The sequence below is a fragment of the Phaethon aethereus genome, assembly GCF_964289735.1.
Source record: "Phaethon aethereus genome assembly, chromosome: 6".
NCBI classification, from domain to species: domain Eukaryota; kingdom Metazoa; phylum Chordata; class Aves; order Phaethontiformes; family Phaethontidae; genus Phaethon; species Phaethon aethereus.
Genome location: NC_138580.1, coordinates 24,470,855 through 24,487,074, shown reverse-complemented (window position 1 = coordinate 24,487,074; position 16,220 = coordinate 24,470,855). Strand labels below are relative to the sequence as shown.

Below are 16,220 nucleotides of genomic sequence, written 5' to 3'. Positions count from 1 at the left end.
GAGTGAGTTTGAAAGGGTGAGCCGTTAAGGGATGTCACCACCACCTTGTAAATGCTTTCGCATTAGGTTGCTCTTACTGAAGTAGCTGGGAGTTGAAGGGCGTGGGCAATGCAGTAGAGTCAGGCCCTGTGTTAACGCGCACGTGCAAGCTCTGATGTAGAAAGAATGGGAGAAGGCTGCCAAAGCGCCCATACAAACCATCTAAACAAAACCGCTGGTGACGAATTTCTTACCCCTCTGCCGTACAAGAGGACAGGCAGAGTAATGTGATTGGGGAAAAGGCACGTTCCGGTAGAACATGCAGCATGAAAGGTCGGAGGAGTAACCGCGAAGTACAGGAGGGTGCCTCTACTCCAGAGAAAGGTCTCCTGCTTACGGGTCGGTGTGGTGGTTGTGTGTGTGGCACGGGAGTCAACTGCAATGCACCTGGCTTTTGCCTGAAGAAGGACGGACAGCTTGGCAGCTGCCAAATGTTCGAGGCATTTTTGTGGGCTCTGTGTTTTATTTGTTTGCATGTCGTTAAACTGTATATGCTATGTACACTTTGCCTTTTTGCATGGGAAAAGACCGGCAAATGGCATGGATTTATTGTGAGGAATGGCTACTGTGAATGAAAATTAAACCAGACGAGTAACTGCATTTCGGATGCGTCTGTCCCGAAAGCTACCTGTTGAAGAGCTTTGAAACAAAACACGCGTCCTTGCGACTCCTTTCCTGCTTCCAGCGCAGCCCTGACAGCCGCGGGGGAGGTCGGTGCTGCTTTGGAGGAGGGGGCTCGCTGCTCCCGCTGCTTTCCCCAGGCCCGTCTGTCGCGCCGGCCCGAGGAGCCGCCCGCAGCGTCGGACCGGGCGGCCGCGGAGGGGACGGGCGTCCTGCACCAGCGCCGGCCTGACAGCGCCGGGAGAGGGCGGTGGGTTCGCAGCGCGAGTGGCAGGAGCAGGGCGAGCGCCGCGGGGCCCGGGTGGGTGGGAGCCCCCACGGCCTCACCCGCAGAGCGGTGCCGCCGCCCCGGGCCTTCGGCGCGGCTGCTCGGCAGAGCGCGCGGGGCCCTGTAGGAGGTGCTGTCGGCTCATGGATGACGGTAAGAGCGTCTGGTTGTTTTTTTTTTTTTTCCCCTTAAAAGACACGGAGCGGGGTTAACCCTCCGCCGCACGGCGGGGCTGCGCGGCCGGGCACCTCGGCGCCGTGAGGTGGCTCCCTCAGCCCGGCGGGAAGGGACGGGGCGCGGCGGCGCAGCCCTCCGCGGGGGGACGGGGAAGAAGAGGTTCCTTGGGGCCGGAGGGGGCGAAGTTAGAGCCGAGGAAGGGCCGGCGGCTCCCCGCGGGCGGGCTGCTCTAACGACCGTGCGGCCCCGGCGGGCCGGGGCAGGGGGGGTTCCCGCTCCCGCTCCCGTCGGCCCCGTGGAGCGGCCCTCGCGGCGGCCCGGGCTTCGCCTGGAGGCGGGCGGCGGGGAGCCTCCGTCCGCGGGCGAGGGGCCGGGCGGGCCGCCCTTCAGCTCTGCCGCCCCGCGGGACAGATCGCCTGAAAAACGAATGCTGAGCCCTAAATTGTTCCTGTTCCGAAAGCAAACAGGTGACTTCCAGATCAGGTTCCCGCTTGGATCGTTACAATAAATATCCCTGAAGGAAGCTCTCTATTTATGTTGTCATTGATTAATTCTCGCTACCTCATTTGATTTCGATTTAGAACGATTTGATTCTAATTTAATTAGCATGTAATTTGGATGTACATAATTACTGTAATTATGACATTCAGGTAAGGCAGCTTTAGGCTGAAAGGCAATTTCAAATTTTCTAGCAACCGACTTTGTACCAGGGAACGGACAAGCACCCCGCGCCCTGCCATCCAAGTAGCAATTAGCGCGTCTCGGAAACAGGCGCTGCTGCCGCTTGTGTTGAAACACCGGCGCGAAGGCGGCGGCGGGGCCGCGCCCAGTGCCCGCCGACTGTGCCCGCCGGGAGCCGCGCCCGCCCCCCCTCGGGGCCGCAGGTGCGGGGCCGGCCCGCGAAGCCGCGCGGTGGGCGGGGAGCGGTGACCCACCCGCGGCGGGGTGCCGGGGTTAATTGTTAAGAGCCCGCCCGGCCCGTCAGGCGACGGCCCCGGAGGAGCTGCAGAGACGAGCCGGCCACCCCGCCGCGCCCCCGCCGGTCTCCCCCTCAGGTGGGTGCGCGCCGCCGCGGGCCCAGCCCGCCCCTGGCGTCTCCCGCGGCAGCTCACCTCAGCCCGCCCGCCCGCTCCCCGGGGCCCGGCCCCGCCGCCCCCCACCCCGAGCCGCCGCCTCCCCCCCCTCCCCGCCGGCTTCTCGCCACCGCCCGGCCCCCGCGGCGGGCTCCGGCCGCGCCCCCGAGCACGCCTGCCGCCTGCTCGCGGGCCGCTAGGTGGCGCCCAGGAACCGCCGCGCGCGGCCCCGCGCTGGGGCGCCGCCGGGCGCGATCGCCAACCCCGGTTCTCGGTCCCGGTTGTGCCGGTTCGTTTTTGTGGTGGTTTTTTTTTTTTCTTTTAACATGTGAAGAACGTTATTCCTTGAGGAAATTTGTAGCTAAATTATTCTCACTTAAAACAAACACTGAGTGCACCAATTACCCAGAGGGGCGGGCCTGCTGTCGGATCCCCTTCATCCGCGCGCGGGAGGGGCGGGCGGGGATGGTGGCGGACAGATAATGGCTGCAAATAAATTACAGCTCCCGCAGATAAAGTTTCCATTTGAATTGAAAGACGCAATTAAGAAACTGTCCGGGCCCGGGATCGGGTGTTTATGTATTATCTCATTAGAACACAACCAGTAATGTTACCTTTTAAGTGTAAAACGAGCCGTTAGGGCTGTAATTCGCCGCGGGGGGCAGGGGACACGCTTCCTGCCAGCCGGGGACCCAGCGATCGAATGACAGTTAGTAAATCATTTCTCCTGGCATTTTACCTTTCCCCGTCGGTCGGTGGTTGCTGTCGCCGGCTGGTCGGTAGCCGCGATTTAACGGGCCGGAGGAGCTGGCGTGAGGCCGCTGCCGGCGGGAAGCGGCAGCTGGAGCGGGGCGCGGGCGGGAGCTGGACAGGCAGGCCCGGGGCGAGCGGGGCCGGGCGCCGGGGAGCCCGGCTGCCCCCTCTGCCTCCCTCCCCGCCGGAGCTCCAGAGGGCATCCCTCTCCTTCCCGGGGCCCTTCTGCTCTCGGGTTAGCCTCCTCCCGCTGGAGAGGTGCTGCTGAGCTACGGATGCAAAGAGTGAAATCAGATTTATTTTTCGGTTCTCACACCGTCTGTTCTTTAGTTTTTCTTTGTGTAAAAGTTCCCCAGACCATGTAATTATCGCCAACATGTACGAAAGAATGGTGTCATTTATTTCTAAAAAGGTGACATGCTTTCTATTCTCCCGGTTAAACGAACCGGCTCTGCGGCCCAGCGCTGCTCCCTTCTTCGTTCCTGGGGAGTCTGTAAGTGATGGACGTTTTCTGACCCGAAGGGGCAAAGGCAACGGCAAAGAGGTCCTTGATCACTGAGCTGAGAATTGTAACCCCGGCCTGGCAGAAACTGGACCTGGATGGTCTCCTTTGATGTGTTTTATTATAAATCGAAAACAAAGCTGACTTCTGCCCAGCGCCCCGCGCGGGTGCACCCCCCGGCAGGCAGGGCAGCCGCCGCCCGCCGCGCCAGCCCCCGGTTTGTTTTCCCTCTCGCCTCGCCCGCTCCCCTGCCCGCCGGGAGTCCTTGCCGGGATGCCTTCGGCCGTTCCGGAGCGGCTCCCGGGGAGGGAGCTGCCGGCAGCCCGCCTCCCGGGAGGCTTCCTTCCTTCCGCGGCCCGGGGCAGAGGCGGCGGCGGGGCTGCCCGGTCGCTTTTGTGCGATAGCGGCGCGGAGGAGGTGGGAGGCGGTTATTAGTATTCACGGCATACGTATTTTCTTTAATGCAACGTCTTTATTCCAGTTGGTGGCCGACAGCAAGAATCCGTTTCCCGATGTTATTTGCATTCCCCGTTTTATGGAGGATTAAAATATTTGTATTTCTCCAATCTGTACCGGGCAGACTAAATTAACTTTTTTTTCCTTCACCCCCCCCCTTTTTTTTTTTTTTTGTTAATAACACAATTATCTCATTTAACAATTTGCCTTTAAAAAAAATACTGTGGCTGTTAGGTTGGTGGTCAGGAGACAAAGGGAGTGAAAATAATTTTCATTTCAATAATTGCCTTCTGGTCAATTTAACTGTGCCTTATTTTGAAAGAGCCTGTCTAAATGAGATTCCTGTCCCAAATGTGTTCCCAGGCCTTAGCCCAGCCTTTAATTATTCCCGAGTTTTTTTTCTTCAGAATAAGACGCTGCACTGAGTAATCACAAAGAAGTCAGAGAGCATCCTTGAACCTTTTCAATAGCAGAGCCACTGATATTCAAATAACATGCAAGGACCATTTGACTGCATGGGGACATAAGCATTTCCAATTCACTATTTGCATAGATCAACTGTCTTTGAAAAGGAAAGGAGCAGTTGTCTTCCATAACATTAAAAAGCCTAGTTATCAAATCAAGTGCTTAGTTTGGGGCTTTTAAAACGTTTACATTTTATCTCAGGTTGCCCTTTACCGTTTGACATGCAAATTTGGTGCAGTTAATTTGGACAATTAAAAGGATCTTCAAGGGAGCTTTGTCATCGAGAATATTCGGAGTTTTCCCCGTGGACCAGCTGAGATAAAGTTGGCCAGAACAAATGATGTCTAGGAGATTAATTAGATATTTGATAAGACATGAATCCCTAATAAGGGAATACAAGGCACAGGGGGCTGCTCTGTGCTCTAAGTCAAAATTAATAACATTTAACAAGATTTTCATTTAGGCATGAAATGTCTTTTCCGGAGTATTGACTCTAGCGATTTATTCCCTCGAGATCACCTCCCAGGCGAGGCAGCCTTGTGGCGCTAAAGGCTTTTAAAATTAAATAAATACTTCCTCAGCACAGTTCGGTTTACGCTCGATTTTCGGAGCCGGTTTCACCAAAGGCGCTGAGGGCTCGGCGTGGTTCCCGGCTGGTGTAGCCGGGCTCGGACTAGGTTTAAATTTGTTTGGTTTGGGGTTGTGTGTGTTGGGTTTTTTTGGTTGGTTTGTTTTTTTTTTTTTTTAATAAACCAAAACTAAGGCGGCCTAAGAGGAGCGCCCGGAGCGCGGCTGGCTCGGGGGCCGGTCCCTTCCCCGCCCGGGTACCGCTGCCTGCCCTGTGTTCAGTCATGGTCACTGTAAGGAGAACCGGGAGGGGTGCGAGGGGTCCCACTAAAAACCTGAGCCCTGGGGGGGGAAGGAGGGGAGCACGAAGAAGGACAAACCCGCGAGTATATTGTTCAGAGTCCTTTAATAATACCAAAATGAAAATATGTCAAGATTTTTTTTTTCCATACAGATAAACGCATTTAATTTCTTTAAGAGACCTTAACTTACGCGTGTTTGAGTGAAATGTTAACTCAACATTTTAAATATCTTTTACATATATACTGACTTCCACAAAGTGCATCAGAAATTTAAAATAATAATAATAGAAAAAATAAAACCAAGCCCCCAAAACCTCCCTGAATTTCAGGAATTCACCAATTAAAAAAAAGGACCCCCCCAAGCCCCCTATCAGATCAACATTTACAAGAAAATAAGCGAACACGATCTGGTTTTCTTGTTGTTGTTTGTGGGTTTTTTTCCGCTCTTTTTTGAACTCTATTTATACAGATGTTCACGAGATACGGAGGGACCGCCTCGGGCTTGCGGTTGGATTTCTCACCTTAAGCCTCTCTTAGGATGCTTTCCTTCCAACAGAAAGAGAGAAAGGAAACGGAAGAAAGTGTCACTCGGTACCGGGCGGGGCGGGCCGCCCCGGCGCCGCCACCGCTTGCGGCCCCGGCGCCCTCCGCGGCGGGGCGGCCCGCGTCCCCCCGGCCGGCGCGGGGCAGAGTCCGGGCGGCTGCCGGGGGCCCGCGGCGGTGCCGGGCCGGGCCGGGCTGCCCCTAGGAGTCGCCGGGCCCCGCCGTAGGTTCCTTGCCCGGTCCGCGGGCGGCGGCGCCCACCCCCTCGTGCAGGATGAGGTCGGGGGACTCGGAGCGCGGCGTCTCCAGGTTGCTGGCGTCCGTGTCGCTGTCGCTGCCCTTTTTGCCCCCGCCGCCCCCGTTGTGCGTTTTGATGTGTTTGCTCAGGTGGTCGCTGCGCATGAAGCGCTTGTTGCAGACGGGGCAGGCGAAGCGCTTCTCGCCCGTGTGAGTCCGCAGGTGCCGCTGCAGCTCGTCGGAGCGGGTGAAGCGCTTGCCGCAGAAGAGCCAGTTGCAGACGAAGGGCCGCTCGCCCGTGTGCCAGCGCAGGTGCGCCTTCAGGTGCGAGGTCTTGCCGTACACCTTGCCGCAGCCGGGGATGTGGCAGCTGTGCAGCCCCTTGCGCCGCAGGCTGGCCCCCGCCGGCCCCAGCCGCTCGGCCTCCTGGCAGTTGGGGCAGTCGCAGGTGGCGCGGCCCGAGTAGCGGCGGGCGGAGCGGGCCGAGCCGCCCCCGGCGGCCGCGGCGGCGGCGGCGCCCGAGATCATGGCGCTGGCCGCCGCCACCGCCGCGCTGGAGTCCGTGTAGGAGGGCAGCACGGGCTTGAAGCCCTCCTGGGTGAGCAGGTGCTGGCTGGTGGAGAGCAGGTGCGAGGCGGCCGTGGAGCCCAGGCCGGTGGAGCTGAAGGCGGAGTGGGTGAGGGAGCTGAAGTCGGGGTTGTAGGTGCCCAGCTGGGAGTGCAGCGAGGCCTGGGGGGCGCCCGAGTGCAGCGAGCTCTGCAGCCCCCCCGCCGGGTTCTGCACCTCCAGCCAGGAGCCCGGGTTGGTGTGCACGTCCCACCAGGAGGAGGCCGCCCCGTTGGCCACCTCGCCCGCCGAGAGTGTGGAGTGGAAGCCCGACTTGTACCAGGACTCGTAGGGGTGCGCCATGCCCACCCGCGGGTAGAGGCTCTCGGCCGCCGAGCTGTGCACTTTGGAGATGAAGGCCGACTGCCCGCCGGGCTCCTGCGGGGAGACGCCCGCCGCCGCCGCCGAGTTGGAGAAGAGGCCGCCGTAGTCGCTGCTGAAGGCCGACGAGGTGGGCGAGGTGGAGGCCAGGCAGAAGGCGCTGTTGGCCGTGCCCGTGCCGCTGGCCAGTCCGCTGGAGCCCCTGCTCGTCGCCACCGTGAAGCCCGAGAGGCTGGAGCCCAGGTTGCAGCTGGAGGTGGAGCGTTTCCAGGGGTGGAAGCCCCCCTTGGCGAAGGCGCTGGACTCGGGCAGGGTGGTCAGGGGGCTGGTGTTGCCGATCTTGTTGCAGGTGGCGGCCAGCATGGCCAGGGGGGTCGTTCCAAATCTCGGCTCTTCCTGAGGGAGAGACAAAGCCGGCCCGTCAGCCTCCACCCGCGGGGACGCGGCGGCGCGGGTGGAACCGCGGCGCGACGAGCGGCACCGCGGAAAAGTTTTCTCCGATTTCGGAGGAAGGCTCCAGCCCTGCCCCGCTCGGCACAATTCGTTTTCCGCCGGGGACCGGTCGGAGAGATTTACATCGGAAGCGGATCCCGGCGGGGGACGAGCGACACGCGTGTTCCGAGAAGGCGGCTCGGGACGCCCCGCGCAGCGCCGGGCTGTTCGAGCCGGCCGCCGTTAAACCGACAGAAAAAAAAAAAGACAATCCCGTGGGAACGAAATGGGGCGTCTCCGGGAGCCACCGAGCAAGAGCGGCGGAGCAATGAGAGGGCAGGACAGCAAAGCGGGGCGCGGAGCCTTCCGAGCAGCGCCGCTCGCAAAGCCGAGCCAGCGAAAATCTTTGGAAATTTACGTAGCGCTTCGAGTTAACACAAAAAAACAAAACCAAACCAAACCAAAACAACAACAACAAAAAAACCCCAAAGCCACACACAGAACTAGAGAACAAAACGAAGCGCAAGCAGCTCGACTTCCCTCCGGCCAAGCCAGTTTTCAGACTACACTCTTTGCGAACGACCCGGTGGGAACCCCGCAGCGCAGTCCCCCGAGGCGGTCCGGGATCACCCCTCGCCCGCGGGGCAGCGCCATTTGCGCGAGGGGCAGCCGCACCAACAGTTTTTTGGTTTTGTTTGAGGGTTTTTTTCTTCTTTTTTTTTTTTTTTCTTCTTCCAGCGGGCAGCGCGGCCGCTGCCGAGAAGCCGCGAGGACGGGCGCGGTGCCGACTTACCCCGAGGATAGACGTAGCCATAGCACGTCCCTGGGCTGGGCGGAGGGGGCCGGCGTTCGGTGTGCGCCCCGCGCTGCCCGGCGGCACTAAGGACACTCCGGCGCGGCGGGGCTAAACTCTGCCTAAGTGCGGGCAGCGCCCGCTTTGAAGTACCGCTGGCGGCGGCGCTCGCCCAATGAGGGCGCGGGCGGAGCGGGCCGGAGCGGGCCGGCAGCCAATCAGGCTGCGCGGAGGTGCGGGCGCCGGGGCTCGGGGCGCGTGCCAGTCAGCGCGCGGGGAGAGAACTCCCCGCTCCGGACTGCGGCGGTCGCGTCGCAATTAACCAGGAGCCCCGGCGGCCCGGCCGGGCTGCCGCTCCCGCCGCCCGCGGCCGGGAGACCTGCGGCCCGGGCGAGCCCGCCCCGGCACCGGCTGGCTGCGGGGGGAGCGGCGCGAAGCCGCAGAGGGCAGGAGTCGCGAGCGGGGGTCGGCCTCGGCGCAGGGCCGGTGTCAGGCCTGACGCCGCCGCCTGCCAACGGCGCGGGAGGTGTTAGATCCCCCGCGGCTCGCCCCGTCGCCTGCCGTCCCCGCGCCCAGTAAACCCTGCCCGCATTTCCCTTTATTCAACGGGCCCTTCGCTTCCTTGACGGGCCGCTGGGCAGCTGTCCGTGTCGGATGCAACCGACCTAGCAGCGCCTCGTGACTTTTCGTGAAAACACGTTAGTTATTTTGTTTTGCTTTGCGAAATACTGGAAGAGATTCCGGACACAACGTATTTCTTACTTTCTGTGCCAAAGGGACTGGGGAGGCTTTTCAGTTATATAAAGCGCCAAAACACCCAAAGGCGGGGAACCGACAGGCGTCCCTTTGCCCTCGTACCGGGGCGGGAGGGGGGCCGAGGGGCATATGGCACGACCGTCGCTTAGGAGAGGGGATTTTAATTTGACAGAGTCGTCCCCAGCAACGTACTTTGAAAGCCAGATTCGCAGCCTGCAGCACGTTTTTCCAAGCCACGCGTAAACCCGTGGAAGGAGTGCTGCTCCTGATGGCAGCGGGCTTGCTCCCTCCTGGCAGTGCTGGGCGCTGCTGGAATGAGCCTCCCCAGCACTTGCCTGCGGCCTCTGCACTGTGCGCACTCCGCACGCCCAGGGCGCGACAGAGACTTTACCTGCTCTCTGCATGTGCGAAATGTAAGTCCAAGCCTCGGCTTCTCAACGTCTTGCAAGCTAGTCCCTTCGATTTGTACTTGTTGGAGGCTTCTTAAGTAATTGGCTAGAACTTGCCCATACCGTGTCCGCGGAAGATCAATAGGCGTGCAACTTTTCGTCGTTGCGATCGTCTCTGTGAGGCTGGGAATAGGAGCTTTTCCCTCTGCTCCTGCCGGCCCCAGTGCAGCTGGGTACAGTTCCGAACCAGAAATACGAGTGCGTTCAAGCAACGCTTGCGCTGCGTTCGAGTCAGCATTTCCTCTCCTCGGTGCCGCCTCAGCCATCCAGGGTAAAACCTCCTAGCAGACGCAAAATGGGCATCGCTGAGGAGCGAGGGGGAGAAGCCGCGAATTTGAGAGGATTTCGCTTTCCTTTACCTGTTTTGATACATTTTCTTTCCTGCTTAAATAAGGCGGGCGTTGCATTTTGTGGCACATTGTGTTGTGCAGCCCGCAGGGCGCCTGCCACGCTAGGGAAGGTTGTCCCTGGGGAGATCACCATTTATTTAAACGCCTAAGGGTATTTTCAAAGGGCGCTCGCCTTTTTGCCGCCGCGTATTAAGCAGCGTCGGGGCAGTAGGAGGAAACGCGGTTCTGCGCTTAACTCTCCCCGCGTCGCCGCGCAGGCTCCGCGCAGCGCGGTGCGAGCCCTGCCTCGGGAGGCGCTGCCTGGCGCAGGTCACTCGCGGCGGCTTGACCCGGGGGGGCTGTAGAGCTCGACGGGTGGAGGCGGCTGAAAAGCGGTGGCGGGGGGAGCGACATCACCCCCACGGGCGAGGCGAGGAGTCCGGCAGGGGCACCCGGGAGCAATCGCCCAACAGGTGACTCCTTCCTTCCCTCCTTCCTTCCTTCATTCCCTCCTTCCCTCCTTCCTTCCCTCCTTCTTCCTCCGGGGGGAACCCGCTCCTTCCCTGCCGAGGAGGTCGTCGAGTGGCAGCGAGGCGCTTCTGGCCAACCCCGGGGCGCGGCGGGGGGGAGAGAGAGGGTCTTTCCCCTCTCCCCGGGGGAAAGCCGTAAATAAGATGAAGGCTGGAAAGCAGATAGAGCGCGTGACGTTCAAAACGCTGCCTCTGCCTCAGCGAGTAAAGGCATCCGCGCCCGCTTGCGCGCCCGCGGCCGAGGGGGGTTTGCGCGGTGCCCGAGGGCTCTGCCTGCCTCGCCCCCCGCTCCTCGCCCCCTTTGTCGTCGGAAAAGTAGCTAAAATCCGCAGGAACGAGGCAGGCGGTGGAAAGGCCGAGCGGAGGGCGGCGAAAGGGGGGAACGCCGCTCAAATCTTCAGGGGGTCAAGTGTTTTCTGCCAGATTTTTTTTCATACTCTAAAAATCGAGTTTTTAAACAAAGATCAATGTGTTATGCTGAAGTGTTGAGCCGACTGTTAAAACATTTGGGGGGCATAATGACAACGTAACAAAGGCCTGGTTTGGAGTGAATCATCACCCTTTTAAAAGTTAAAGCAATTTTCAGGAGAATGGCTTTCAGCAAATGCTTTACATTATTCAAAACGGCCAAATAATGCTCTATTATAGCGCCTGAATGCTGCCAGTCAGCCCATAAGTGCAATTTGTGCAAAGGCTCGGTGCCTTATCTCCACTTCTTTATAAAGAGGTGAATATAAAACAATTTCTTCCAAACCCAGACAGAGAGCACGAAAATTGCTTCCCTTTCTGCAATCAGGGCAATTTAACTGGAGTGCAATTAGCACTATTAAATGTCGATTCTGCATAAACAAATCTGACTAAGAAGCGAAAGTGGGGTGAGAACCTCATATAAACTGAAACTGATTTTTTAAAATTATGTATCCGGGTCCTTTACAATTGATCCGTGACGTTGTCATCTCGGAATATATTTACATCATAAATACATTACGGTTAAATCAACATAAATCTTTAAAAAAAAGATCTCAATATGAATACTAATAAAGAAGAATAGCCTATTTAAATGCAACAGTTCACTTCCTTTGAACAATATTGTTTCCCATCTTCCCTTTACGCGTGTCTTTTGATCTGTGCAACTACTAAAGTTGCTGTCTTTAGGAGGTTAAGCTGGGAAACAATTCGTTCATTAAAGCTGATTGGGAGGCTCCTGGGTTCATATTCAAGAGCTTCAGATGAAACGGCTCTTCTGTTCAAACAGAGCTCCGGGAAAGATCTGCCAAATATTTTCCAAATAAATCGATTTAACAGCAATTAAATGTGAGGTCACTGTACAATCTCCCCCGAATCCTAGGAGGGAGACGGAGTTTTACACATGGATATGACGGGTGGGAAAGGGGAAAACCCTTCCAAGTTCAAGAGAAGCAGCCTCGGTTTCTGCCAAACAGAAGGGACGTGGGCAGGAAACAGGCAAACTGCTTATCGCCGAGATAAATAATTGCGTCCTGCCAGATTTTTTTTTTTTTAAATAGCAACAGGACTTCCGTGCGCCCCCCCTCCCCTCAATTACACTTTTCATTTACGGGATCTAGAAACCACCATTGATTATCAGAGCAACGCAGAGGGGGACGTGGTGATAAATTAATAACTTCAGTTAAGAAAAGGCTTCCCCACTATTCTGGCCAAGAGTAGATATTAAAGGGGGGAAGGATATATAGAGATGGTGTGAAAATGCAGACCCTGGTGCCTGTTGAGTCCACTGAATTCTTTCTGCTGTAGAGTTTTTTCATTTGTGGGCAAAGATGAAGCGCAGCTTTTGATTAGAAGGAAATCTTTGATAGTTAATAAAAAGGGAATGAGCACCGGGATCAAATGGATCATGGAAATTAAATGAAAATTATGGCACTCTCCAACAGTTTCTGCCTGAGCTTTCCCACGATGTTTGTTACAGGATGCGCTGCCCTCTCCTCCCGAGCCCCGGGGGGGAGCGTCAGCCTGGGCTTTCATCTGCTCCCCGACCTTTGAGGTGACACTATTTCGGAGTAACGGGGCCACCCGTATTACCCCGCGTTTAAAAAATCTGCACCATAGTTTCAGGAACCCTCTCGTCTGCCGAGCGCAGTCAAAAACCTGTGTGCGGAACTAATTCTCTTCTGCTAAATTTATTTGGACCGTGTATTTTCAACCTCCCTTGTTCTGCTTAGCTCAGCCGAGGACACGTTAACGATTCGAGGGAGGACTCAGAGGCGGGCAGGTGACTGTAGACGGTATGACGATTTTAATGACTACAATTATTGGAAGGTTATTCAACAGCATCGCGGATTTGTTTTCTGCCTTGGCAGGAAAGCCTGAGGAACATCGCCGGGCGAGGGTTTGAGCTGCTGGTTCCCGTGCTTTCCAGCGCCGCTGTGACACACGGGTTAGACGTGCCCAGCTCCGAGCGCCGCAGGTTTGACGCTCAGCCCGCGCTCGCCTTCGTGACGCTTGCTCAAAGCGCCGGTGGCTCTAAACCGAGGGGCTCGTGAACGGCTGGACCCGCGCCTGAAGAGCGTAAAAGCGCCTTGTCGCACAAGTCTGTTAAGGAAGCCCTGACGACGGGGTACCCGGGTCTGCCTTTCGGGGCGGGGAGCCCTGCCCGCCGCCGCTCCCCCGGCGCCGCGGGGCTGCCCCGGCTCCCGCCGCGCCGCGCCCGCCGGCGGGACCGGCCGGAGGCCGGCGGCAGCGGGCGGGGCGGCGGGGGAGCGGGAGGCTGCCTCCGCAGAGCGGAGGAGTCCTGGCCCCAGGCTTCTCCTAGAATCCCGCTTCCCATAGCGCGTCCTAGCTTTTAGGTCACGTTTTAAGCCGGGCGTGACTCGGAATGTTGGCTGGGATTAAGCGGGCTGGCTGGCTGCAGAGGGAGATAGGTGGGAGCGTAATAGACAGGATGATTGACATTACAAAGTTCTCTTCGGTCCACAATGACCAATAAATACCCCTGCAGGTTTCGCCCGTTAATGAATTGCTGGTTTGGAAGAGGAAAATAAACTGGACACCCCACCCCCGTCGCCGCTTCGTATGTGTCCCGTCCCCCCCCCCGCCCCCGTCCTGGGATTAGGGTGAGGAAAGACGGGGACCCGTTCATTGTGCTCCTCCCGTGTTCTGCAATTACTGGAGCTCAGGCTTAAGGTGAATTTCAGCTCAGATCATGAACCATTTCACGTTCAAATGCAAGCTTGCAGTACTCTTCTAGTGGCAATTAGGAGCCTATTACAAGCCATTAGATTGATCAATGTACCTTAAACAATGTGAATGATTTATATGGCAAAGAAAAAAACCTTCTTACATCCATTGTACTGTTCCAGCGACCAACCTGGCCCTCTGTCTCCATTCATCACGGCTTTAAACAACAAAAGCGATTTATTTAGAAAACTTACGTGCAAAGAAACAGGCTCAGTTCCTTCCTCTGGAAGGCTATCCGAGTTTTATCTGTCTTTATTGTCAAGAGATGTAGGCTGGAAGAATTCAGGCGTATGGGGGGAGGAGAGGAGGGGTGGATGTGCTTCTTTCCAAAGGGATTAATTCACCTTGTACCTGAAAGAAGGAAACAAAGAGATTCCTGACTGCTTCCTAAACAAGCCCCTAATCTGCTGTGCATACGCAAGGCAAGGAGGAAAGCAGAGGCTTACACATCTGTTTAACAAAGTGTTTGGGTAGCTGTTTGTAGCCTTTTAGTGACATCGGGGACGCAGAACCGCGAGCCCTGGAAGTTCCAGGGCAGCTACAGAGTGGAGAGCGGGCTGGGACGTGCTGGGTGACGGAGGAGCGGGGTACGCGCAGCCTTCTTCACCGTGAGTAATTATTGTAACTGTTTTATGACGAGGAAATTAGAAACGCGTCAGCTGCTATCAACGCCACGGCAGCCGCCCTGTAGGCCTCGAGTCCGTCTGTATTTGTCTCCTTTCAGAAGACCCAGGGAACCTCTCGCGCCTGGCAAATTCCTCCCAGCAACTGGCAGCCCCAAAGTGAGGGGCTGGGAGGGGCTGTTGACTTTGCTCTTGCCAACGATTTGTTAGGGGTACAGAGGTTCAGGTTGGAAGGAATAGGGCCGTGCTTTGCCATTCATTCAATGGGCGGCCTCTGTTCCTTGCCTTTTCCTTACCTTTTTCCTAACCTTATTCACCTTGCTACTTAGCACCGCAAAATTACTGCCTTCTCTATAGCTACAAAGTGACCGAATGAACCTTTGGCTTGGTGTTAAACAGTTCTGACATGTTCCAAATTAAAACTACTGAACCCCCCCCACACACACATGTGGACTAACTAAGCCATTCTTTAAAACGGGACTTTGATGGCACCAGTGTAACGGGTGACAGCGTTTGTTAGAAAAAGAGGCCGAAACATTTGCGAGTCTTAGTTTGGCTGAGAAATTTGAGATACCACACCAGGGAGAATGTTATTAGTTTAAGATCCCAATTATCATTTACCTTTCAGTAACAATCTATCTGGTCTACTGTTTTTCTACATTCTGGTCTCTGGAAATCGCTGCAATGCTTGTCAAAAGTCACCATTTTCTCACACCATTTTCTGCGAGGAGGTAAGCACGCAGCACATCAATATCGGTACAAAGAAAAGAAACAAGGGATGGGTGTCAAGTCCTATCAAGAGATACAACCCTTTTGTTACAGCCACTTCAGAATCTGATTTTCCAAGTTGTCCATATGGGATTGAGACTATTCACTTGCTTCTCTAGTTATCAGCTGCTTGCTTTCTTGATAAAAAGGGATTAGTAAAACTCAATGTTCTACCATGTAAACTGGATGATAGATGCAATAGGAGTTAAGTGCTGTCCTCCCCCTTCCCTATAGGAGATCCCATAACGAGAGGAGTGTTTCTATTGAGTTCATCACATACTAAATCCAGTTCTTCCATTTCTTATAGAGCTTACACCATCAAGAGTTTAACCCATAGAATCAGTAGCGTGTCCTGCTTACCTTAAACGTGTTCTTTCTCATAGAGGAGACGTAAAAGAAGAATAAAAGATGTGGAGGCCTCTTTCAAAGGTTTTGTAGAGATTGTCCATTTAGTCACATTGTGCTTTAAAGTCTTTTTCCTTTTCCAGGGCTTTGTATTTGCCATTTTGCCCAGGAGAATTGCTGGGCCAGCCTTCTCAGGACAGGTTCTGTCCCTCCTCTACTTCAAGCATCGCTACAAAGACTGTCTGCTTGAAGGGCTTTCTGCAAGCCTTAACCTACACAAGTTTACTCTCCTGTACAAAAGCAGCCTTATGCTTCCTACCAGGCTGCTTCAGGCACTTACATTCCATCTGGGTTGCATTGCCCTTTAATTATCAGTCTTCTTATTGTGATCAAGTGAACTTTTACTAATCTCTACAGTTATTGTTAAGGTAAATAGATGCTGCTTTTAATCAATACGGAGGGCCACACCAATGCAGTTCGAAGTAACTTAAGTCAACTGTAAAGAGTTCAATGTGTGTATAATTACAAAGGACGTCAACTATTCACTCCAGTCTAATTCGGTGTCTCTTTAGAGACAGACCTCTTCCTTTTCCCCAGTCCCTCTCTCACCTCCTTCGCTCCCCCCAGCCCCGCAAAGGGGCAAGAGCAAAACCGCGGAGGCCGTGTGGGCGGCAGCCCTGCTGAACTTCAGGGCGCCCAGCGGATTGAGGCTGCCAGGCGAATACGAGCATACGGGTGCAATACAGCACCTTCTTCCAACAAAAAAAGACTGATTGCGTCTTGGCCTTGGTATTAAATGCGCTATTATCAGAAGAAGCTGAAATAACGCATACGGTCGCTTTAAAAGAAAGCAGGTTTCCTTGGCGAACGTACCTATTATTTCAATAGTACTTGAGAACTATTTCAATAGTGGCCGGGTTGTTGCTTACTGAAATACATTTGAATTGAATACATCTATATCAAGGTTTTTTCTTAAATTTAGTTTGAATTTTTCCTGAAGTTCTCATTAAATTTACCATTTGTAAAGGACAGATTAAATGAAAATGGCTTTT

General features: G+C 55.6%; 1 protein-coding gene across 1 annotated transcript; it reads right to left on the bottom strand.

The window, feature by feature from the left end:
* Positions 1–5,967: 5,967 nt before the first annotated feature.
* Positions 5,968–8,587, bottom strand: SP9 (Sp9 transcription factor; the record flags this gene model as incomplete). The annotated part of the gene is made up of 2 exons (XM_082001385.1): positions 7,412–8,587; positions 5,968–7,326 (listed from the first exon to the last, which is right to left on the bottom strand). The coding sequence occupies exons 1-2, from the start codon at positions 8,174–8,176 to the stop codon at positions 5,968–5,970; spliced, it is 2,124 nt and encodes a 707-aa protein (XP_081857511.1). The 5' UTR covers positions 8,177–8,587.
* Positions 8,588–16,220: the final 7,633 nt, after the last annotated feature.